The following is a 26,377-nucleotide window of genomic DNA, read 5'->3' on the forward strand; positions in this document are numbered from 1 at the left end:
TAACAATAATATTATAATTGACTTGAATCAAGTTGAAATGTTGTTACAGGTTACATTTATGAAACAGATAATGTTATGGCCTATGTGAAGGAAAACAAGATAGTGATAAACCTGAATTTGTTGTTTTGGTTTGAACATGTTTTTGAGATTTTTTTTAAAGTTTAATGCAAAATATAGTTATTGAGCTAGTGTGATTAAGACTCGTTTTCTACATTACTTGGTATATTTCAAAATTTGGGACCCATTCTTTTTCAAGGTGGACTCATTAATTTTGGCCTGGGACTCATTTGTACAAAATCTGCGAGTTCAAGGGACTCGTAGATAGTAAATTCTAGATTATTCCCTGAGTATGTAACAAGTATGTCCCAAATGGGACCTAAAAATTTCCAATTCATGGTTTCCAGAAAGAAAAAAAAGGAAACAAATATTATAATTATTTTCCTGAAAATTCGGGTCCAGTATTATAATCCAAACGGAACCCGGCCCCATTCCCAAAATGGTGTTAAAAACACTGAATTCATACAAGTCAGTGCCCATTTAATATTGGCAAGCTACAGTTATCAATTCAATATCTTGCATTTATACCCTTTTGAATATTTACTGAGCAAACTTTCTCATTTGCTGGCTATGAAACATCATTAATTAAAGTCTTTCACTCAAAGCCATGAAGCTGATGACAGCGCTGGTGGACGTGGCGCTAAATCTGAGTATCAACCTGGACAACACACAGCGCCAGTACGAGTCTGAGAGACAGAAGACCAAGAACAAGCAGGCCACGGACCGCCTCAACCTGCTGATGAGCAAGCGGCAGGAGCTCGAGGAAAACCAGGCAGAGATCAGGAACATGCTCACATACATCTTCAAGGGAGTCTTTGTACACAGATACAGGTAGACAGTTCTGAATGAAATTGTTGTATTTTGGTCCTATTTTTGCCCATTATTCAGCCCCATTCCCAATGTAAAAAAGTTTACATTGTTTCCAAATGACTGCATTAAATTCCCAATTGAAGGTTTCCAAAAACCTTTTTGTGCAAATAAACTGCAACGATTAGTTAAGTTTCCTATGCAGCTCTATGGATTGAACCTTAGCAAATATAATATTGAAAACACTTAGCCTCATTTTTCAAGTATTTTTAGCAAAAAAATAAAATATCCTTATTTCCAATGTTGTGTCAAAGTAAAATGGAAGATTTTTTCCAAAAGAATAAAATACTTTTATTTCCTTTTTTTTCAAAACATAATGGGAAAAAAACACTAGTTAGATTGTTTTGATACCTGTTAACCCTCTGTGCCACACGTAAGCTCCACATCAAAGCAGAAAGGTGTCTAAGACACAATCTTATCATGACTGACTTAGTACTCCTTCACTGTTAATTCAATACAATAAAATTCAATATGTCAGTTTCAACATTGCATAGTTAAAAACTTACTATGCTTTCTTCAAAGTGACTCCAAATTTGAACCTATCTGGTCTGGTCTTATTCTATGTATATATTGAAACATAGAGCCTTTAGTTAAGTGACACGACTTAATAGATTTTTATGCATATGGCGTGGTTGATTTGCAGAGCTTATGTACTACATTCATTTCAAAATTTTAATTTATTTACACTTATATTTGATTAGAACAAGCAAAGCCAGTTACATTATGTTTCAATAGTGAAATGGTCGTTTTTGACCGTTTTTAACCCCCAAAGTCAGCTTTCCACAGTTTACAACAGCTGTTTCTGTGTGGCCCAGTTCGATTTGTTGAGAGTCCATGTCAAAATTGTTTGAAATGGCCATCCAGGGTCGCTGTCAAGAAGTTAAAAAAGGCCTTAGTACTTATTTTGAACCGGAAAAATTATAAATGTGAATCTGTATGAACACTTTGGAATTTAAATCAATGTTGTATTGAAACCAATAAGTACATGTAAGCTCTGTTTCATACTTAATTAAACATATTTGTTAAAGGGACACCCAAGCTGAAATTCGGTCAATCTGTATGAAGGAGATTGGAGTTTGGATGAAGAAGTACCCCAACATGTTCCTGGATGATGGCTACCTCAAATATGTGGGCTGGACATTGTATGACAAGGTATGGGGATTTACGTCAAAAATGTGGGCTGGACATTGTATGACAAGGTAGGGGATTTACGTCAAATATGTGGGCTGGACATTGTATGACAAGGTATGGGAATTAACCTCAAATAGTTTGGCTGGACATTGTATGACACGGTATGGGGATTTACCTCAAATAGTTGGGCTGGACATTGTATGACAAGGTAGGGGATTTACCTCAAATATTTGTGCTGGACATTGTATGACAAGGTATGGGGATTTACCTCAAATAGTTGGGCTGAACATTGTATGACAAGGTATGGGGATTTACCTTGAATATGTGGGCTGAACATTGTATGACAAGGTAGGGGATTTACCTCAAATATGTTGGCTGTACATTGTATGACAAGGTATGGGGATTTACCTAAAATATGTGGGCTGGACATTGTATGACAAAGTAGGAGGATTAACCTCAAATATGTGGGCTGGACATTGTATGACAAGGTATGGGGATTTACCTCAAATATGTGGACTGGACATTGTATGACAAGGTAGGGGATTTACCTCAAATATGTGGGCTGGACATTGTATGACAAGGTATGGGGATTTACCTCAAATATGTGGACTGGACATTGTATGACAAGGTAGGGGATTTACCTCAAATATGTTGGCTGTACATTGTATGACACGGTATGGGGATTTACCTCAAATAGTTGGGCTGGACATTGTTTGACAAAGTAGGAGGATTAACCTCAAATATGTGGGCTGGACATTGTATGACAAGGTATGGGGATTTACCTCAAATATGTGGACTGGACATTGTATGACAAGGTAGGGGATTTACCTCAAATATGTGGGCTGGACATTGTATGACAAGGTATGGGGATAAACCTCAAATATGTGGGCTGGACATTGTATGACAAAGTAGGAGGATTAACCTCAAATATGTGGGCTGGACATTGTTTGACAAGTTATGGGGGTTCACCTCAAATATGTGGGCTGGACATTGTATGACAAGTTATGTGGGTTCACCTCAAATATGTGGGCTGGACATTGTATGACAAGTTATGGGGGTTCACCTCAAATATGTGGGCTGGACATTATATGACAAGGTATGGGGATTGACCTCAAATATTCGGTTTGGACTTAACATGGTATGACAAGGTATGGGGATTTACCACAAATATTTGGGCTGGACATTGTTCGACAAGGTAAGGGAATTTTGGTGGTACTTTAACCCTTTGCTACTCAGATACGCACTTTGACAGGTTTGTAGTGCCTTAGATTATCTAATCAAATTTAAGCCTTATCTTACAAGTTTGAAGTTTTAAACGCTTCATTGCCAAGCCTAAGCTACTGATAAGCTGCAAACAGCATAAAACTGGAACAGGCTGCAAGTTTCTTGGAGGCTTTTCTGGTTGTATGCCTGTTGCGTGTAGCCATTTTCAATTTGCTACTGAGCAGAAAGGTTTACAAAAAATTGCATTGTGCTAATGAAATGATGGCCTGGCCATGTTAGATATAAAGTTTGTATTTCATAAGTGGCAATTCCAAACAAAAATGTCTGAAATTTGAAAACTATTCTTAATTTGATATGTGATGTTCTTTTCATATGAAAAAAGGCAACAAACAAATTATAATATGGACAAACACAACGGTAGTAGCTGTAACATAATGCATTTCATTATACCCACACAAACGAAGTTTAGGGGGATATATAGGAGTGAGCATGTCTGTAGGTCGGTTGGTCTGTCGGTCCCTATTAAGTGTCCGTTCTCTAATTCAATTTGTTATACCCCCGGTAGGGTGGCATATAGCAGTTTAACTGTCCGTCAGTCAGTATGTGTGTATGTCAGTCTGTCCACCCGTCTGGAAATTTTTTTAACTTTGGCCATAACTTTTTCAATATTGAAGATAGCAACTTGATATCTGGCATGCATGTGTACCTCATGAAGCTGCACATTTTGAGTGGTGGAAGTTCAATGTCAAGGTCATCCTTCAAGATCAAAGGTAAAAAAATAAAATAAATTCAAAGCGGTTGTCTCATAAAGCTGCACATTTTGAGTGGTGGAAGTTTAAGGTCAAGGTCATCCTTCAAGGTCAAGGTCATCCTTCAAGGTCAAAGGTCAAAAAAATTATAAAAAATTCAAAGCGGCGTTATCATGAAGCTGCACTTTTGAGTGGTGGAAGTTCAAGGTCAAGGTCATCCTTCAAGGTCAAGGTCATCCTTCAAGGTCAAGGTCATCCTTCAAGGTCAAAGGTAAAAACAACAACCAATTTTTCAAAACGGCGTTATCATGAAGCTGCACATTTTGAGTGGTGGAAGTTCAAGGTCAAGGTCATCATTCAAGGTCAAAGGGCAAAAAAAAATCAAAGTGGCGTTCGCATGAAGCTGCACATTTTGAGTGGTGGAAGTTCAAGTTCAAGGTCATCCTTCAAGGTCAAAGGTAAAAAAAACACCAACAAAGCGGCGCAATAGGGGGCATTGTGTTTCTGACGAACACATCTCTTGTTTTCATCCGATCTTCACCAAACTTGGTCAGATGTTGTATCTAGATGATGTCTAGGTCAAGTTCGAATATGGGTCATGCCGGGTCAAAAACTGGGTCACTTAGTGCGTTTTAAACATTTAGCATGGTGCCCCCTCTTTAATTCAAGTTGTTTTCATCTGAGCTTCACACTTGGTCAGAAGTTGTATCTAGATGATGTATAGGTAAAGTTCGAACAGGGGCCATGCCGGGTCAAAAACTAGGTCATGGGGTCACTTAGTGCATTTTTAAGCATTTAGCATGGTGTCTGCTGTTTTATGCGAAGACAACATGCAAAATATTCTGTGTCAATGCGGCATGTGGGGGTATTCGTCACGTTTGTGACAAAGCTCTAGTTGTATTTGTTTTCAAAAATACTGCATACCATTTCAAGCTTGATATCCAGTCAAAAAAGCCCTGAACCCATAACCTAGCCATGGGAGATGTTTCTGTTGTCCCTAACAATTATGAATCTCTTTTTATCTTTAGACCCCTGTTGATTAGGTTTATCAATATTCTATAAATTGAGCCTTGTTTTTGAAAAACTGGGCTTAATACATGTGTGTCAAGTGCCTTCTGAGATAAGAGTGTGCAGGCTTATCAGGGACAACACTTTCCGGCATGTTCTGGAATTTTGCTAAGAATAAAAAAAATGCCATAAAAGCGGAAAGTGTCCCCAATGATTAGCAGGCATCAAACCCCATTTTCCCAGTGCAAGACTTGTATTTCAACTCTCTAGTTGACTTGGTAGATCAATTTTCTATAAATTAGCGCTGAGATGATGGATACGGTGTCTTGTATTCCCCAGATAGGAGATGTGCGGCTGTGCTGCTTGAAGGCCCTCTACCCACTGTACGACACGTCAGATCTCTGCCATAAACTGGAGTATTTCACTAACAGGTTCAAGGTAGGGCAATAAACTGTTCATTTTTGGAATGGACTCAAGTTCTGATGTGTTACCTCAGTCAGCTGTATGACAAAATTGTACAGAAGGTCTTGGCAAATCAACTGGATTACTGATTTGTTTGAATTGAAAGAAAATAATATGATGATGCATAGAGGTTATAAATAATAAACTTAGACACAAATAGAAAGTTTAAAACCAAAATAATTCTGCAAATTTCAATCACTGCAAACAAAATTTTTTTTATTAAGAAATGATAAAATTGTGTCACTGAAATCTTTTAACAAATTATGTGCCTAAATAAGTATATTGCAGGGATTGGATTTCTCCTTCTTTCAGCTGATTTTCTCCATTTCAATGTCACTTTAATTTTACAAAAAGTTATGAATTGTTATGGATCTATATACAAATGAAGAGTTTAATTGAAAACCCTGAAAGTTGGGTAGAGCATTTTCCTCCCTGGGGTCGTATTCCAGAAGCATCTTAAGTTAAATTTTATTCTTATCCTTAAATTGGGAAATTTTCTTAAGTGTTTCATTTCATATTGCAATAGATTGGCATCAAGATATACATTTAAATAACATCATTATGCCAATGTTATTTAAGGAATACCAAAAAAACATGTGTTTCCTTATTTAGTAACGAAATACAAAAGATTGTAATTTTGAACTTAAGTGAAATTATTTAAGAAATTACTTAAGATGTTTCTGGAATACCACCCCAGGGGATGATTCTTTAATCAGATAATCAGACCCCTTTAATTATTTTGTGTGAATTCCAGGATCGTATTGTTGAGATGACCCTTGATAAGGAGATGGAGGTGGCCGTACAAGCAGTCAGACTGGTCATCAGTATACTCAAGTATGTTTGCCGCTATCTGAGTCCATGCCCTGGGAAAACGGGACTTAATGCATGTGGGTAAAGTGTCATCCCAGATAAAACAAGAACCCTTTCAGCTATAATGGAATTTTTTGTTTGGTCAAAGGCGGTGCCTTCTAATAGAACAATCAGTGTAGGCAGAAAGTGTTGTCCCTGATTAGCCAGTGCAATCTTCACAGGCTGATCAAGGTTGAAACTTTTCACACACATGCATTAAGCCCCATTTTCCAACAGAGCATGGCTTATTTGTTGTCCAAATTGTGTATGTAAACCTCATCTATTAAAAACATTGCTGAACCATCTTTATGAACCAATGGTAGTTCATCCAAATTATAATGTTTGATATGATGTATAATTTTGAACACATTTAAAATGTGTGATTGGTTTGTAATCATCGATTAGTATGTGTTTTGTGTGTGTGCGTGTTTTTTATTGAACCTGCTGTGGAGTAAGTCTATATAGGGATTATTGTTCAAGTTTTATGCATCGATAAATGTTTGGTACAGTGCCCTATATTTTGTTGTTACTTGACTTGAAACTTGTTTTAATTTGATCCTCAAATAAACATATTTAAGTGTTGGATATTTTAGTTATATTTGTCACATTGTGACAAAGCTGTCAGTGCTTGTGTTTTTTATCAGAACAAATTGCAGTCCTTATATCCTTCCTTTTTCCATTAATAAAAAATCAAACATCGCATATTTTGTTGATTTTGTTCTGTAGTTGACAAGAACAGATTCTCCATTTTGGGGGAAAAAAAGGGTTAAGTGAGGGTTTTTATAATAGTTAAATCTTAGCTGTTCTTGGTGTTCTGTTTGCAGTAGTTTTGGTGATGCTGTGCTCAGTGACAAAGACTGTGAGAATGTGTATGAGCTGGTGTATTCATCACACAGGCAGGTAAGTCACTATAGAACTTTTACAGACTTTTAAAGCGGGTATATACGATTTTGTCAAATATTTATGAATTTATATAAAATGTGTAAAAAAACTAATTATATATATATTTCAATATAAATAAAAATAAAAGTTAAGAAGAACATGTGTCGAAAAATGCGAAATACGCCAGATATGTAATTCTCAAATTGAAAACGGCTGTACAGCCGAATTCGCCAGCATGCATATCATACATGTACAATGTGAATCTAAACTTAGTTTAACGGTTTATTTGAATTTCTGCAACGATATCTATTCATACGACACACGAACACTAACTCCAATCCTAATAAAAAGACGAATGCTTCGGTTGTTGTAGGAAAATATGTTCGGCACAATCGGCTCGGGCTGCTAATTTGTCTTTGCTGCATTTTATGAAATTCGGCTTTAATGTATAATTTTTCTTGTCTATTTTGTGTAATTGTAACATATTTTATCAATATATTACAAAGAAACACATATAAAACATCGTATATACCCGCTTTTAGAGTGTGGAAAAAACTGTTATGTCCTCGGGAATTTTCATGCCGACACTTTCCGCTTAAACTAGATTTTGGTAAAAAGGGACTTTCTTTAAATGGAAAATACCATTTAAGTGGAAAGTGTCGTCCCTGATTAGCCTGTGCGGACTGCACAGGCTAATCTGGGACGACACTTTACGCACATGCATTATATGAACAGCTTTCACAGAACAAGACACATGTATTCCCCATAGAAACCTCTATGCTATTGCAACCTGCAGGATTTGATTCATTCATATTAAAGCAAGGCTCACAGTAGAGAGGTGTCCTTCATTGGTTATTGCACGGTAGGTAGCTCTTTGTACCCCCTCTCGGTGGCCCAAGCTGCGGGTGAGTTCCTCAATGCCAAGCTGTTCAATATTAGGGAGGATTCTTTCATGAAGGATTATACAATACCTTTGTTTGTTATCTCCCTAGGTGGCTCAAGCAGCAGGTGAGTTCCTCAACGCCAAGCTGTTCAATATTAGGGAGGATTCTTTCATGAAGGATTATACAATACCTTTGTTTGTTTGTTATCCCTCTAGGTGGCCCAAGCCGCGGGTGAGTTCCTCAACGCCAAGCTGTTCAAGCAGGACGAGGAGAGTCAGGGGGCTAGGACCGCCAGTGGCAAGAAGAGGAGTGCCAACACCCCCCTCATACGAGATCTTGTCCAGTTCTTCATTGAGAGTGAGGTAAGTGCCAACACACCCCTCATAGGAGATCTGGTCCAGTTCTTTATAGAGAGTGAGGTAAGTGCCAACACCCCCCTCATACGAGATCTGGTCCAGTTCTTTATAAAGAGTGAGAAGTGCCAACACACCCCTCATACGAGATCTGGTCCAGTTCTTTATTGAGAGTGAGGTAAGTGCCAATACACCCCTCATACGAGATCTGGTCCAGTTCTTCATTGAGAGTGAGGTAAGTGCCAACACACACCTCATATGAGATCTGGTCCAGTTCTTTATAGAGAGTGAGAAGTGCCAACACACCCCTCATACGAGATCTGGTCCAGTTCTTTATAGAGAGTGAGAAGTGCCAACACACCCCTCATACGAGATCTGGTCCAGTTCTTTATAGAGAGTGAGGTAAGTGCCAACACACCCCTCATACGAGATCTGGTCCAGTTCTTTATAGAGAGTGAGAAGTGCCAACACACCCCTCATACGAGATCTGGTCCAGTTCGTTATAAAGAGTGAGGTAAGTGCCAACACACACCTCATGTGAGATCTGGTCCAGTTCTTTATAGAGAGTGAGAAGTGCCAACACACCCCTCATATGAGATCTGGTCCAGTTCTTTATAGAGAGTGAGGTAAGTGCCAACACACCCCTCATACGAGATCTTGTCCAGTTCTTTATAGAGAGTGAGGTAAGTGCCAACACACCCCTCATACGAGATCTGGTCCAGTTCTTTATAGAGAGTGAGAAATGCCAACACCCCCCTCATATGAGATCTGGTCCAGTTCGTTATAAAGAGTGAGGTAAGTACCAACACCCCCCTCATATGAGATCTGGTCCAGTTCTTTATAGAGAGTGAGGTAAGTGCCAACACCCTCCTCATATGAGATCTGGTCCAGTTCTTTATAGAGAGTGAGGTAAGTGCCAACACCCCCCTCATATGAGATCTGGTCCAGTTCTTCATAGAGAGTGAGGTAAGTGCAAACACACCTCATATGAGATCTGGTCCAGTTCTTTATAGAGAGTGAGGTAAGTGCCAATACACCCCTCATACGAGATCTGGTCCAGTTCTTCATTGAGAGTGAGGTAAGTGCCAACACACACCTCATATGAGATCTGGTCCAGTTCTTTATAGAGAGTGAGAAGTGCCAACACACCCCTCATACGAGATCTGGTCCAGTTCTTTATAGAGAGTGAGGTAAGTGCCAATACACCCCTCATACGAGATCTGGTCCAGTTCTTTATAAAGAGTGAGGTAGGTGCCAACACACACCTCATATAAGATCTGGTCCAGTTCTTCATAGAGAGTGAGGTAAGTGCCAATACACCCCTCATACGAGATCTGGTCCAGTTCTTTATAGAGAGTGAGAAGTGCCAACACCCCCCTCATATGAGATCTGGTCCAGTTCGTTATAAAGAGTGAGGTAAGTGCCAACACACCCCTCATATGAGATCTGGTCCAGTTCTTTATAGAGAGTGAGAAGTGCCAACACCCCCCTCATATGAGATCTGGTCCAGTTCGTTATAAAGAGTGAGGTAGCGCCAACACCCCCCTCATATGAGATCTGGTCCAGTTCTTTATAGAGAGTGAGGTAAGTGCAAACACACCTCATATGAGATCTGGTCCAGTTCTTTATAGAGAGTGAGGTAAGTGCCAATACACCCCTCATACGAGATCTGGTCCAGTTCTTCATTGAGAGTGAGGTAAGTGCCAACACACACCTCATATGAGATCTGGTCCAGTTCTTTATAGAGAGTGAGAAGTGCCAACACACCCCTCATACGAGATCTGGTCCAGTTCTTTATAAAGAGTGAGGTAAGTGCCAACACACACCTCATATAAGATCTGGTCCAGTTCTTCATAGAGAGTGAGGTAAGTGCCAATACAGCCCTCATACGAGATCTTGTCCAGTTCTTTATAAAGAGTGAGGTAAGTGCCAACACACACCTCATATGAGATCTGGTCCAGTTCTTCATAGAGAGTGAGGTAAGTGCCAATACAGCCCTCATACGAGATCTTGTCCAGTTCTTTATAGAGAGTTAGGTAAGTGCCAATACACCCCTCATATGAGATCTGGTCCAGTTCTTTATAGAGAGTGAGGTAAGTGCCAACACACCCCTCATATGAGATCTGGTCCAGTTCTTTATAGAGGGTGAGGTTAGTGCCAACACCCCCCCCCCCCATATGAGATCTGGTCCAGTTCTTTATAGAGAGTGAGGGAAGTGCCAACACACCCCTCATATGAGATCTGGTCCAGTTCTTCATAGAGAGTGAGGTAAGTGCCAAGACACCCCTCATACGAGATCTTGTCTAGTTACATGAACGATTGAATATACTATTACTATAGCAATGATTTTGTTTGCACCTGTTTCTTGTAGTTACATGAATGATAGAATATACTAATACTATTTTAGTGATCTTGTTTGCACCTGTTTCTTGTAGTTACATGAAAGATAGAATATACTAATACTATTGTAGTGATCTTGCTTGCACTTGTTTCTTGTAGTTACATGAAAGATAGAATATACTAATACTATTGTAGTAATCTTGTTTGCACCTGTTTCTTGTAGTTACATGAAAGATAGAATATACTAATACTATTGTAGTGATCTTGTTTGCACCTGTTTCTTGTAGTTACATGAAAGATAGAATATACTAATACTATTGTAGTGATCTTGTTTGCACCTGTTTCTTGTAGTTACATGAACACGGTGCGTACCTGGTGGACTCGCTGTGGGAGATCAACCCCATGACGAAGGATTGGGAGTGCATGACAGACCTGCTGTTGGAAGAGCCAGGCAGGGGAGAGGAGGGTGAGTGGGCTCTGGGAGCAGTGTTGTGGGAAAACTGGGCTTAATGCATGTGCAGAAAGTGTTGTCCCAGATTAGCCTGCGCAGTTCACACAGGCTAATCAGGGTAGACATTTTCCGATTTATAAGAATTTTTCATCTGAAGGATGTCGCTTCTAAAAGAAACATCCACTCAATGAAGAAAGTGTTGTCCCTGATAAGCCAGTGCGGACTGCAAAGGCTTATCATGGAAGATACTTTACACTCATTCATGATACTTTACACTCATTCATGATACTTTACACTCATTCATGATACTTTACACTCATTCATGATACTTTACACTCATTCATGATACTTTACACTCATTCATGATACTTTACACTCATTCATGATACTTTACACTCATTCATGATACTTTACACTCATTCATGATACTTTACACTCATTCATGATACTCTGTATTCACAGAACAGGGCTCTTGAGTTAACCCTTTCCCGCCAAGAAGCAAAGTGAAAATGACACGCATAAAACCAGAACAGCATGCAAGTAACTGGCAGTCTCTTCAGGTTTTATGCTTTTTGTTGCTCATCGGTATCTAAGGGTTGGAAATAAAGGCTTTAAAACTTTAATCTTCTAAGACTGTCTTTAAATTTATTGGATTTTCAAAGGGACTATTAACGTGTCAAAATGAGTGGTAAAGGGTGAAGACAGTGTTTGTAGCTTGACATGGCCATACTTTCTCACTTGCTGCTCTTATCTGTCCTTCCTGAATCATTCCATTGGATGTTTGTGTCATGTTTATTTCTTAATGTAAACTTTGGTGGAGTAATTAATACTTTAGTGAGGGGCATCAATGTATTACAGTAACTTGTCTTGTTTTAAGCTTACCTTTGCCTTTTGATATTTGTAAGCTCTTTTATTTTCGTAACATCTATTTGAACTTCACTAAAATCAAATGATCGTTTTTCGTTGTTTGACGGCAATTATTAAAACATATTTATCTACACTGGGTTTTAAATTAGCAAAAAATATCCTTTGAATGTAAAATTTCATAAAAAACAGAAAATATTGTCGCTGAAAAGCCTGTGTACTGCACAGACTTATCTGGGATGGTACTTAAGCACATGCATCGAGCCCAGTTTTCAAAGAACGATTCTGAACTAAAGTGATCTCTTTGAATACTGTTTATTGTTTGTGTTTTCCAGCGCTGGATGATCGCCAGGAGGCTAGCCTCATAGAGATTATGGTGTGCTGTGTGAAACAGGCAGCCACAGGGGAATCACCTGTGGGCAGAAGTGCAGCAAAACAAAAGGTACCGAAATGTGCAGTATGCAAATTAACTGTCCAATGTTTAGAGTTTTAGTGGAATCCCTCTTGTTGGCCAGGGAATCAGTATCATTATCAGTATTTGAAATGTTGTGGAGAAATTTTTATCTGCTCTGCTTGTGTATTTGTAAAACAAACATACCATGCAAATTGCCTTTTGTGTTTTTTTGTTTTTTTTCAATTAAAGAAAAAATGTTTGTATTTCTTGATCTTTTAATAAGATACACTGTGTATGTATTACATAAAGTGGATCAAATATTTGTTTCTGCACAGCATAAATAATTATTAATTGTTTACAGATAACAGGATAAATAGTTCAAATTGAATGTTTTCTGACAAGATATTTTCCAGTTATTGTGCAAATTATGTATTTTACTTTTTGAATTATTCGCATGTGTGAGTGCGTGCCTGCTTGTGTGCGTGTGTGTTTGTAGCAGAGGGTTGTAGATTATAGTCAATAGTTTTGTTCTTTGTCTACATTATTTGAGCAGTGCTCTTTGTAAATTTGCTCCATGGATGTGCAAAAAGTGTCGTCTCAGATTGACCTGAAACACTTTCATTTTTTAGCTTGGCTGTTTTAATGTCATAAATACTGACCTGTTATCGTATGCTTATACTTTCCAAGGGGAAATAACTCATCCGGAATTTTAACTGGGAATCCGCCACCTCAATACCGTAATACAGGCCAGGTTAAACATAGTGCAATGCAACCTAGCCAAAAATCGGTAACCAACCCTCAATATTCTTTCCGGATCAACCAGGTGTATACGTGTCTTTTACGGCTCTGAATTAAAATATTGTTTTTCACTTGGTTGATTGGGGTTTTGAATAGATAAATTGTGTTATTTATCTTTTTATTTCTCATTCGGATTAATTTGTGTGGATTTAATGGATTTTGTTTCATTTGTAAAAGGTAAGCCATGCTTGTTTTTATCGAACAATGGTTTATTTCTACCATGCTGGGTGTTTTCAGGCGCGAACGACCACGTGCAAAACGTGCTCTTCTAATACATTGCTAGAACGTGCAAAGCATGTTCTTCTAATGTGTTACGAGATCGTGCAAAGCGTGTTCTTCTATTGACAGATTGTTTATCATTTGCCATTGTGTGCAATAATGATTTTAATGTTCCGTATGACAATCTAATTGATCGTCATTTTATTTTTCATCTGTTTTGAATTAAACTTTTGTTTAATTTATGATCTACGGCAGTATTATTATAATTTTCATTATGGTCAAATAATGATTTTATGTGCCGTATGATAATCTGGTCTGTGACCAGTTTATGGTTGAATATGCTTTGCTCTTGTTTTTCATATATTCGACTACATGATGGTCGCAGAAACAAGAGTGGATAAATACCCGGTGACTTCGCAGATCATGGATGATAGTTGCAGTATCAGTCACCGGGTATCGGGCACGATCGCGACCGTACTATGCTAAGTCTCTTAGACAGTCGGTCAACATCAGACCATATGGCGACACCCGTCAGCCGGTCTTTGCCCGATGGCATTGGTCAAGGACATCGACCAATGCCGGACCATTTGGCATCCGCCATACGGTCATTATCCGGTGACAACACTGGTCATGATATGACCGGTACGTCACCGGGGACGTTGATCACGGACCATTGATCGACGTCTGACCGGCCGGTCCGGTCAACGGTCATGTCACCGGTCCGGTCCGGTCATTGATCACCGGTCCGGTCACCGGTCATGTCACCGGTCCGGTCCGGTCACCGGTCATGTCACCGGTCCGGTCACCGGTCCGGTCCGGTCACCGGTCCGGTCCGGTCACCGGTCCGGTCATTGATCACCGGTCCGGTCCGGTCACCGGTCCGGTCACCGGTCATGTCACCGGTCCGGTCACCGGTCATGTCACCGGTCCGGTCACCGGTCATGTCACCGGTCCGGTCACCGGTCCGGTCCGGTCACCGGTCCGGTCATTGATCACCGGTCCGGTCACCGGTCATGTCACCGGTCCGGTCACCGTACATGTCACCGGTCCGGTCCGGTCACCGGTCATGTCACCGGTCCGGTCATGTCACCGGTCCGGTCATGTCAACGGTCCGGTCCGGTCACCGGTCCGGTCATTGATCACCGCTCCGGTCACCGGTCAACAGTCATCAGTTAGGCCTGCCACCGATAACACCAGTCACCGGTCAAGAAGAAGAACTCGGTCTTCTTCATTGAATTATTCTCCTATTCTTCGTTGAATACATCGTCTTCATCAAGGATTAGACATCGGACACGCTCTTCTTCGTCGAGCAGTTCTCATCGTCGCGGCTCTCGTAAGCGATCACGTCGTCACTCACGGAGACGTTATTCTAGAAGATCTCGGCCTCATCGCAGCCGATCCACATCTCGGCCGATCCAGATCTCGACATCGCAGGAAACGAGGACGCCGTCAACCTTCACGTAAACATCAGCGGACTGCATTGAGCACCACTGGATAGTTATCGAACATACCTCTCCTTCATTGAGCAGTTCTCGGCGTTGATACGCTCGTAAGCGATCATGTCAATGCTCACGGAGACAATATTGTAGAAGACAATATTTCCAGTGTAGCCGAACAATATTTCGGCATCGAAGTTATATGGATGTCGCCACTTCTCACGTAGGCGTTAATGAACCTACTAGTCATATCGACGTTCTCCATTTTATTCCTTTAGGAATATCATGTCTCCATTCCACGTGTGATGGTTCTTCTTATGGCATCCACACATGTTGCAGTCACCGAGCCGTAGTTGTATACGAACACTAGTTCGTTTAACATTCAGGCTTCGGGATAAGCTGTTCTTTTCTCCACTACGACTACAAGGACACTTATGCCTATTAATACTGATAATCTACCGTTGTTTTCCGGTTAACATTATCAGATGACTTCGTGGATGGTCATTCTTCTGCACCAGATATTTCCATTCTGACGCAGTTATATTATACCGGTCCCGATCACCGGACATCGGTCACCATTCATCGGTCATATCACCGATCACTGATCACCGGTCAGAATAAGTGATGTCTCATCGCCATCGGATTGGATTTTTTTGGCATGATCTTCTTTTCCGAGCAGTGCTTGACATTGATAACAGACCATATGGATTCCACCATTTTTCGGTCTTTAACTGGTAACGTCACCGGTCATATTATGACTGGTCCGTTCACCGGGCTACAGTTACCGGTCATTGACCTGTCCGGTTCGGTCACCACTTACCAATTACCGGTATTCCACTGTGTTTTCATCGGTCAATTTTTAGTATCACGGGTATCGTCTACATTACATAGTTGTATACCCCTGGCTTTGATTGTATTGAATACTATATTTTATGGATTCAACAATCTACATGACTTTTTGTGTTTTTCAATACTGATGTTCTACTGGCGACGGTTACCAAATCATGCTATATCTGTTATTTGTACTTCTATCTCAACCGGCTACATGCAGACTACTGGTCTTGCAGATAGATCGGCTGAAGTGGGCTCGGAGACTAGCATTGAGGTCGAACATTACTATTTGACCTCTATTAATTTATGTTCGAGACCCGAAGGATGAATTGTTTTAACCGCCTTTACCTGTCGGCTACAGACTTTGCAGTCAGTGTCACGGAACAGTTGGGACACATTAATGACGCTAGCAGGATTAGCAAGACGACATTTGTATCGACTTCTGCTTTTCTATTGCTCCTACGGCAGTGCATATTTTCAAGCTACTGGAATCAACAAGAGTTCTGATACATAGGATTGCCTATCAGATTGACGGCTACAGTCTTGTAGATGGCTTAGGACCTATTGAACTCAGATCTTAGATCCTAGGATCTGGAGGGACCTCATCTTAAAGTTATTCTTCTATTACACTTCTGGCCATAACAGGCCGTCTTCCTATAACTGGTCGTATTCCTTTCGGAATTCGTCCAGGTTAGAAGTCTTGAAGTAAATGGATTAATCAAGTCAGAATTTAAGACTTCCATGCATTCTACCGGCAAGCGTGGACCCGCTTAAGGTTATCCCTAGGGTTTTCACCTTTTTCTGCCATCACACCTCCGATTCCGGAGGTACCACTATCAATCATATTTCCGTACTTCGCAAATCGATGACTTCGCGACCTGTATTATCCAGGATTTTAAAGGCGCCTGTTATTGGTTCAAGAAGAGGCTATATTCTGTAGATAGGTCATAAACTTATAAGTGTTAAACACTGTCCTATTCTACCAATTTTCAAGTGTGTTTGGAGTGGGAAAGTTCGGCTTGCCGTGGTTTCTTTGCCCACCCATCCTTGACAAATGGTTCCGGTCACCGGTCGGTATTTACCGGTCCGGTCACCGGTCCTTCTGCTGAGACGTCTTTTCTTACGTCCGTTTCAGCTTTATTTTTAAGATAATTGTATTAATCTCGGGATTATTTAAAAAAACAAGATTTCCTTCCTTTTGTCATTATTTACCACTATTCAGTGGTGTCTATACTAGAAGATTATCTTGGCAAGAATATAGTTTATTCTACCACAACCTTCCTTACATCTTATACAGATGTGAGCAGATAAGGTTATGGACGATCACATAGAACAACGTATCTTGATTTTCTCAATTATGTGGTATCCTAACGAATATCACCTGCACATCTACATCTTGAAAAGCGAAAATTCTTTATAGCTGTTTTTCATTTACAACACATTTTCACGATTCCTTTGTGATGGTTTCAACTATCACACATCGGTCGTGGTTTACTTACAGACACGGAGGTGATCATATTATCACTCCTTGTAACTGGAAATCAGGAACTTATTCGTTCTTTGCAAGAACAACAAATTTTCTCTATCGTCTTTCTCATACCAGTTCGTCTCGCCCTGTTGGACCTTTTGTCCTGCAGTTCTTTCTTTCGAATTATTTTTTTTTTCCGTTGGGTTCAATAATGTAATTGCGCATGCGCGGCAGTGAAGTTGCAGACGAGTTGCATGGTGTACATAGTATATCAAAGAATGTTGTTTATCATCAAACGCTAGTTATTAGCGTTATGCGATCGTATATCGCAGTGTATACCGGTATGCTGAACAACGTCAACAATGCAGTTCACAGAAATCGATCCAGCAGGGTGTGCGATTGTTATACATTCGTCCATTGACATAAACTGGAATATCTTGCCTTCTTGGTGAGTTTTTGCAATAACTGAGTTTTTGCCATAATTTCATGAAATATACTTAATGAACCATGGGATTATGGTTCTACGACCTTTTAAGTCTCCTGTACAATTATTTTCAGGAAACTTCTTCACAGGTCAAATATCATATCTCACTGAGACATATTTTTACTGATCCAAACATGTGCCACTTCATGTCTGGCCATTAATAACTTTTAGTTATCTCTACAGAAGAACGTTTTTCTGTTAGAGTTTCAATCCTTGTTACTTGTGCAAGGATAATTCCATCAGAACTGTATAAAGGTTCTATGGAAATTCATTTTTTACTGGGTAATTGAGAGCATAGTTATTACCTTAATCACTCTGCTAGATACATAGAGGTTTTTCTCATCTTTTTCTTGATGATAAGAAATTTGTTCTTTTCTTCATCAAAGGATAGAGATTATGCTTTCGTATACCTTGTTTTGTGTAAGTCATCGCAACTCTGTGCTGTCTTACCTATTTTGGAACTGATCCAAACTATGGAACGTCAACACTATGTTTTTCGTTCCTTTACCTTCTTAAGCGGTTTTGACTTGTGTAACATGTTGGGATGCTTAATGAGCTCCTTATGAACCTTTTTCATCAGGCTTATCAACAGTTCCAATATAATTTTAAGACGGTTTTCCTTCTTATTATGGCTTTTACGATACAGAGAAGTGAAATTCATGCTTTTTCTGTTGAATACGACCAATTCCAGTTGGATCTATTGTCGTTTTCACTTTGTTGTGTCAGCCAGGATTCCTTGCTTAATATCAAGTCCTCTATATGGCTTCTACCTTCAAGTTTCCAAGTTTTCTTAAACTGGTAGTCATGAAGATGAGGATAACTTCTTTGGGCAATCAGGGCTTTGAAGTTCTATCTCAGCAGTGTTAGTCAGAAGTCCATTCGAGGTTCTCAAAGACACTCTTCATTTCCCCAAAAAAGGGGGGGGGGAGATGTGTCTGCGGCTTCTATTTCTCGGGGTTAGACCTCGACTAAGGAAAGTTAATCTTATCCTATCTAAGGATTCATTCCTTTTTAGGATCTGACCGCATGAATTAAGAGCTCTGTCTGTTTTGTGGGCATATATTAATCACACCCCACTTTTTGACGTGCTCTAAGCTGTTTACTGGAGGAATCCGACCACCTTGTCATCTTTTTATCTTCGTTTTCTGAAGTGCCAACAATACAATTTGTATACGTTTGGGCTTGTTGTGGTTTCACTAACGGTAGTGTCTTCTTTACGACATAGACATATTACTCTGTCCGAGAAGTCATAATTTATACCGTTTTAACGAAGATTACTTGATATCATTAGCTGATAACCCTGTTTATGGGTTCTACTGTGTTGGGAAAATATATACGAACCTTCCCACCGCAGCTGCAAAATCAGCATACGATAACAGGTCAGTATTTATGACATTAAAACAAATTTTTTAAATAAAATTCATTTTAATTATTAAATACTTACCTGTTATCGGTAAGTCCCACCTCCCACCCCGCTATTCGATTAATATTTTTGTATATATATTGAAAGAATATTGAGGGTTGGTTACCGATTTTTGGCTAGGTTGCATTGCACTATGTTTAACCTGGCCTGTATTACGGTATTGAGGTGGCGGATTCCCAGTTAAAATTCCGGATGAGTTATTTCCCCTTGGAAAGTATAAGCATACGATAACAGGTAAGTATTTAATAATTAAAATGAATTTTATTTAAAAAATTTGTTTTCGGAGAAAACCCTGAGGTATTGTCATAGCCAGCTCGTCGTCAGCCGTCCGCTGTAGGCGGCGTGCTAAAACCTTAACATTGGCTCTAAAATCAAAGTGCTTCCACCTACAACTTTGAAACTTCATCTTTAGATGCACCTTGATGAGTTCTACACGCCACACCCATTTTTGGGTCACTAGGTCAAAGGTCAAGGTCACTGTGACCTCTAATATAAAAATTTAACATAGGCTCTAAAGTTGAAGTGCTTCCACCTACAACTTTGAAACTTCTTATGTAGATGCACCTTGATGAGTTCTACACGCCACACCCATTTTTGGGTCACTAGGTCAAAGGTCAAGGTCACTGTGACCTCTAAAAAAAATAAAACATTCTGACAAGCTTTCGCAGCCGAGCGTTTCACCCGTTATGCGGTGCTCTTGTTTATGGATTTATTTTGTTTAGACGAAGTTTCTGCTTAACAAAAATTTAGTCTAGTCAGAAAGTGTCCTCTCTGATAAGCCTGTGCAGTATTCAAGGGATAATCAGCAACAACACGTAACACATGTACTTTAGGGTCAGTTTTCCAAAAGCACAGATCCTTGTTGATTATTAGGACAAATCATAAATAACATGCATTTGTGCTTTTAAGAGGCCCCATAGTCCGCCCCCAATGGTTGTAATCACCAAAACCCAGTATTTTTTATTCGTCATTGTTGCTGAACTTACATTTCAGTTGACGGCTAAGGAGAAACAATCTGTGCAAGATGACAAGACTAAACTGACAGAGCACTTCATTGCAACTCTGCCTCAGCTTCTACTGAAGGTACCCACTCAGTTGTGTCTCTATTAGCCTCCATCAGCCTGTTACTTGAAAACTCGGCTAAACACATGTGCGTAAAGATACATCCCTGCTTAGCCTGTGCACTCCGCATAGGCTGATCAGGGATGATGCTTTCTTCTTTTATGGTTGTAATCGTTCAAGAAATTCTCTTTGTAGCAAAAATCCAGTTTAAACAGAGTAAGTGTTGTCCGCGCACATGCATGAAGCCCAGTTTTCAGAAACCTGCTGCCATGGTAACACGTGTGATTCAGTGGATGTGTTGTCCGCCTATCAACCAGGCGGTCAGGGTGTCCATCCCCAATGTGGGGAACTTTCTTTCACTCTCCCCCAGTACCCAAGTACTGTTTCTATCCAGGGAACAGGCTTGAGAGCATCTCAAAAACATGATTGTTTGTGTTAAATAGAGTTTGGATGAATCTAATAAATTATAATGGGGAAGAGTATTTCACTCCTAGGAGTCATTTCCAAAATCACATCCTGGGTGTAGTGGCTGGGACGTCTGGTCTCTTTATGGTCACAAAGTACTGGCTCTTTGCAGGAACAGAATGAAGACCGTCTTTATAACCAAAAGGTTGTCTTTGCAATTGTGTTAAAATGCATTGTTTTATACTGACTTAAATGTGTTGTTGTTTTTAACCTTTGAAATATTGATAATCCACTGTTCCCAAAATTGTTGTTCTATTCCTCAATTATTTACCATAATTGCTGTACTTCAAGTGTCATGACACTTTAAAATACTAGTTACTGAACGTATTAATGTGTCATTTACATTTCAACTGTGCAGCGTGTACATGTCCCCTGTTTCAGTACCTGATGGACCCAGAGAAGGTGACCAACCTGCTGCAGATCCCACTCCACCTGGATCTAGAGATCTACACCTCCAGCAGACAGGAAAAGGTATGCTTAACACTTTCCCCACTCGAAAACTAGTGTTTTTTTACACTATTTTAGAAATGGGGCTTGGTTACTTTGGATAGGGAAAAATCACCGCAATTTTACCAAAATTGGGAAATTAGTGTTGTTGTTTTTTTGGCTAACAAATGCTTTCAAAATGAGAATGAAAATGTTTTAGGTATAATATTTAATACAGTGTAACTTGTAGAACTGGATGGGAGATTAAAGACTTAATGTTGAGCTTTAAAATAAAGTGCAAATGGTTATATGCAACCAGCATACAACCAGAACAGTCTCCGAGTAAATATAATACTGTTGATTCATTTAATTTTGTTGACTCAACATTTCATGGATTTATGTAAATATCAATACATATGTACTGTGATACCATTATTATTCGTCAGACATTAATGTTCGTCTTTTTCGTCCTTCGACCGATGGACGAATTCAAGATCCTAACGAACAATCATGTCCCATATTTGAAACAAATAAGACTGAATTACGGTAGGCATGAGGCATTTAAATCCAGCGTAATCCTCGCATATACACAGGGCTCGAAATTAACACTCGCACACTCGCAAAATGCGTGAAAAAAAAGATTGCAAGGTAAGTTATAAGCCACTAGTATTTTTTGCAAGTAAAGAAATAGTGAAAAAAAACACGAGTTATATTGCTAAATGCGTTCGGCGGCGTGAACGCTAAACCGTAGGTCAATTTTTTGAACGTCCAAATACCATGTGCGGAAGCGCGCACCTTGTTTGTAGACTGGTATACTTATAGTACAGATACCCGGATGGAATTGATACAAAGAACATGAAACAGTTGACTATTCACACTCAAGTTAAATCCGGTTATGACACAAAGGGGTGTACATTATACAGTGTACTGACAACTGACATTTCCTGTAAAACGCGAATGCAATAAGGCTGTATCGAATGCGTCGACTTCGTTTAGGTATTATAGTGTTGATTAGCGCTAATTGTTAAAAACTTTATTACCCAATGTGTGTATTGTGTTTTTCAGGGGTGTTGCAGATTACTGACAATACTATTAAACGCAATTAAAATATGACGATGTGTGATCAACACCTGACATATATTCTGCGCTTTTATTACAAATTAATAAAGAACATATTGATTTGTATTTGGTTGTCCGTGATTGTAATGGAAAAATACTAATTGGCAATTGGCTTCGTTGTTTAAAACACTCGTTAGCGGTTATTCAGTCCCACTTATCCGCTAATCATAACAAAGAACGTGTCAATTACATAAAATAATAAGGGACAGTTACTATTACCTGAAATAACAGACTTGTTAATTGGCATATGCCAAACAAGGCCCACCTCCTGCAAGTGACTACCAAGTGTCACCTCTCTTTTCCCAGCACGATTTTTTCGCAACTGCGTATTACATGTATTACAAACATAACAAAAAAATCGGACGCTTTTTTTTCAAAACCAGAAATGGACGAATTTAAGTGCTGACGGAATAGTCATTTTTTTTAAAAAGGACGAAAATAAATGGTTTCACAGTATAACTTTCAAATGTGTGACCTATGCAATAAATGGTGGTAAATGTCTGTCTGAATTGTTAATGACGTGATTTGTTTGCAGAGTTTGGAAGGACTTCTTCGATACCTGCATGAGATTGTGGAAAAGCACACAGACCAAGAGGTCAGTAGAAAAGGCATAAGCCAGAATGTAATGTGAGGGTTAGGCGGTTAACTATTGTACCTGTGAGGGAACTGTTGTGCAGATACAATGGTTTCACACTACACACATTTCTCTTAATGACTTCAGTTTGTATTGTGCCTTTAAAATACAAAATAGAAATTCAATGAAGTCGTAATTTTTATGCCCCCGGATCGAATGATCGGGGGTATATTGTTTTTGGCCTGTCAGTCAGTCATTGTATGTGTCTGTCTGTCACAAACTTCAACCTTGGTTTAACTTTTGCAATAACTTTTGCAATATTGAAGATAGCAACTTGATATTTGGCATGCATGTGTATCTCATGGAGCTGCACATTTTGAGTGGTGAAAGGTCAAGGTCATCCTTCAAGGTCAAAGGTAAAAAAAAAGAAAGAAAAAAAATCAAAGCGGCGCAGAAGGGGGCATTGTGTTTCTAACAAACACATCTCTTGTTTTTATATTTGTTAAGAAAGTGGGGGAAGCCTTAGGCTTTTTATGCAATTGAGCCTAAAGTAAATGGTTTTGACGTAGGTTCTGGAGTCGTGCTCCAAGTGCTTCGAGACCCTGTGTGATGAGACGTATGCCATCGCGGGACGGTGTGACGTGGCACGTAACACTCTCATTGACAGCCTGGGGGTCAAGTTCAAAGAGGCCATGCAGGATTTCTTTGCTGAGGTAAACATCGCATTGATTCATATGTCCGCGCTCCGGGAAAACCTGGCTTTAAATGCATGTGCATAAAGGGAAGTATGATCAACCTAATTTACATCAAGATTGGTTGGTAATTTGTCTCATTCATAACAGTATGTAGAGCTTCAAATAATATCTGCTATAGATATAATGAAATTTCACTACTGTAATAGCAACATGACAAATATAATCTCAATTAACCCTTTCCCACTCAGAGGCAAGTGAAAATGGCTATGGGCAAACAGCATAAAGCCAGAAACAGCCTGTGAGGTTTTATGCTGTTTTCTTCTCTTCAGTATCTAAGCGTTGGAAATGAAGCCTTTAAAACTTGAAAACTATTCAGGAAGGTGGTAAAGTAACTTAAATTTTCAAAGGGACTACAAATGCATCAAAGTGCCTATCAAGAGTGATTAAGGGAAGCATCGTGTCCAGTTTTAATGCCCCCTTTCGAAGAAAAGGGGGTATATAGTTTTCGCACTGTCCGTCAGTCTGTCTGTCACACTTTTTGTGTCCGCTCTCTAATTCAAATAGTTTTCATCTGATCTTTACCAAACTTGGTCAGAAATTGTATCTAGACAATATCTAGGTCAAGTTTGAATATGGGTCATGCCAGGTCAAAAACTAGGTCACGGGGTGGAAAAAACAAATCGAAGGGAAGTAATAAGCTTGAAATGGACATAATTATCTGACCTGCCAAATTATATATTCTTGTTAATAAATCAAAGCGGCGCAGTAGGTGGCATTGTGTTTCTGACAAACACATCGTGATAAAAGGTCAAAGTCAAGGTCATCCTTCAATGTTTAAGGTCAAAAATACAAATCCAAGGGAAATAATAAACTTTAAAGGGAGATAATGATTCAAAATTGAACTTAGCAACTTGATATTTGGCATGCATGTGTATCTCATGGAGCTGCACATTTTTAGTGGTGAATCTACAGTCATGGTAGTGGCTTTTAATTATTTGCTACTAAAAATAGAGATTTGTTAGAGACAATTTTTTTCAAGGGAAGTAATTTATATAATTATAAATCTCATATTATATATTTCCTAAACAAGAATTTAGGTTCTTTTCACAGTTACTGTACAGATTTTTTACTTTGATTATTTATAACTCAAATGATTGATTTGTCAAAGGTTTTTTTTTATACATAATTATCATTTCTTTGTACTAATTTATGAATAGTAGGGTTCATTATATACCTGTGGACTTATGTCCAAAGATACATGATGAACTCTGGCTATGATCTCTTTCTTTGATAAACCACAGGCCTTGGTTGTCAGTGATGTCTGACTTGGTCATTTTTGACTGTCTACAGACCCCCCCCCCCTGTTGGATTGGACAAAATCCAAGGGAAGTAATAACCTGTAAAGGGAGATGATGATTTCTATACCTAACAAATGATAAATAGAAATTTTATTTCATAGCGGCGCAGTAGGGGGCATTGTGTTTCTGACGAACACATATCTTGTTAGCTCGACTATTATACCGGTATATGAAATATATATAGTGGAGCTATCCTACTCACCCCAGCGTCGGCATTGGCGTTAGCGTTGGTGTTAGCGTGCAAATGTTAAAGTTTGCGTACTACTCCAAATATTTCCAATGTCCTTGACATATTGCTTTCATATTTTGCATACTTGTTTACCATCGTGACCCCAACCTATAAACAAGAGCAAACAACTGTATCAAGCATTTTGACAGAATTATTGCCCCTTTTATACTTAGAATATGCATATTATTGATAAATCTATGTTAAAGTTTGTGTACTACCCCAAATATTTCCTGTGTCCCTTGACATATTGCTTTGATATTTTGCATACTTGTTTACCATCATGACCCCAACCTATACACATGAGCAGACAACTGTATCAAGCATTTTGACAGAATTATTGCCCCATTTATACTTAGAATATGCATATTATTGATAAATCTATGTTAAAGTTTGCGTACTACCCCAAATATTTCCTGTGTCCCTTGACATATTGCTTTCATATTTTGCATACTTGTTTACCAACATGACCCCAACCTATAAACAAGAGCAGACAACTGTATCAAACATTTTGACAGAATTATGGCCCCTTTTATACTTAAATAATTGGACATTTTGCTTTAATTGCTATAACTTCTTTATTTATGATCAGATTTTATTAATACTTTGACAAAACAACACTTACCTGAATACCACAATGGATTCCACCCAAACAATACCCCACACGCCAACCCAGAATCCCTGCCCCCCCCCCCATTTTTTTTCCTTTTTTTATTTTTGAAAGATCATCTAATAAATGACCAGTACCCACATTATACCCCCCTCTCAACCACGTCTACCCTCCGCCCCCCCCCAAATTTTTTTATTTTTTTTTTCCTTTTTTTATTTTTGAAAGATCGTCTAAAAAATTATTGAATATGAACAATTTCCCCATGATGGCTTATGTTTATACTGTCAAGCACACGAATATTCGAGCGCGCTGTCCTCTGACAGCTTTTGTTGTACATCTTCCTTGTGTGTTTTCAGGGTGAACAGCCGGATGAGGATGAAGTGTATGCCCTGGTTGCAGCCCTCAAACGACTGTATTCATTCTCATGGTAGGGGCTGACTGAGACATAGTTATCAAGTTGATTTAGCTGTGCAACAATACCATTGGTCTCTGGTTGTGAACAACACCTGCTGCTCATACAAGGCATTATAACCAGTTGTATGATTGTGGTATCAGCACCGGATAGTTATCATAGCACAATACCATTATACAATAATATTCCTGTTATTTGTGTTTTATATTAGTTTCTTCAGTTAATCATATCCTAGAACTGCAGAATGAGATATTAG

The 26,377-nt window shown here is 39.2% G+C and overlaps 1 protein-coding gene across 3 annotated transcripts in view; it reads left to right on the plus strand.

The window, feature by feature from the left end:
• The window catches only part of LOC127833631 (cohesin subunit SA-2-like), a 98,655-nt gene that overhangs the window by 14,302 nt on the left and 57,976 nt on the right, over positions 1–26,377 (plus strand). For all 3 annotated transcript variants that reach the window (XM_052359011.1, XM_052359012.1, XM_052359013.1), the window contains exons 7-19: positions 663–888; positions 1,953–2,076; positions 5,376–5,474; positions 6,253–6,332; positions 7,172–7,247; positions 8,329–8,475; positions 11,158–11,272; positions 12,457–12,563; positions 20,168–20,257; positions 21,083–21,172; positions 22,782–22,841; positions 23,390–23,533; positions 26,066–26,136. In XM_052359011.1, coding sequence (XP_052214971.1) covers positions 663–888; positions 1,953–2,076; positions 5,376–5,474; positions 6,253–6,332; positions 7,172–7,247; positions 8,329–8,475; positions 11,158–11,272; positions 12,457–12,563; positions 20,168–20,257; positions 21,083–21,172; positions 22,782–22,841; positions 23,390–23,533; positions 26,066–26,136 — 1,429 coding nt within the window. The remainder of the gene's footprint in view (positions 1–662; positions 889–1,952; positions 2,077–5,375; positions 5,475–6,252; positions 6,333–7,171; positions 7,248–8,328; positions 8,476–11,157; positions 11,273–12,456; positions 12,564–20,167; positions 20,258–21,082; positions 21,173–22,781; positions 22,842–23,389; positions 23,534–26,065; positions 26,137–26,377) is intronic.

The sequence above is a fragment of the Dreissena polymorpha genome, chromosome 6 (genome assembly GCF_020536995.1).
Source record: "Dreissena polymorpha isolate Duluth1 chromosome 6, UMN_Dpol_1.0, whole genome shotgun sequence".
Classification (NCBI taxonomy): domain Eukaryota; kingdom Metazoa; phylum Mollusca; class Bivalvia; order Myida; family Dreissenidae; genus Dreissena; species Dreissena polymorpha.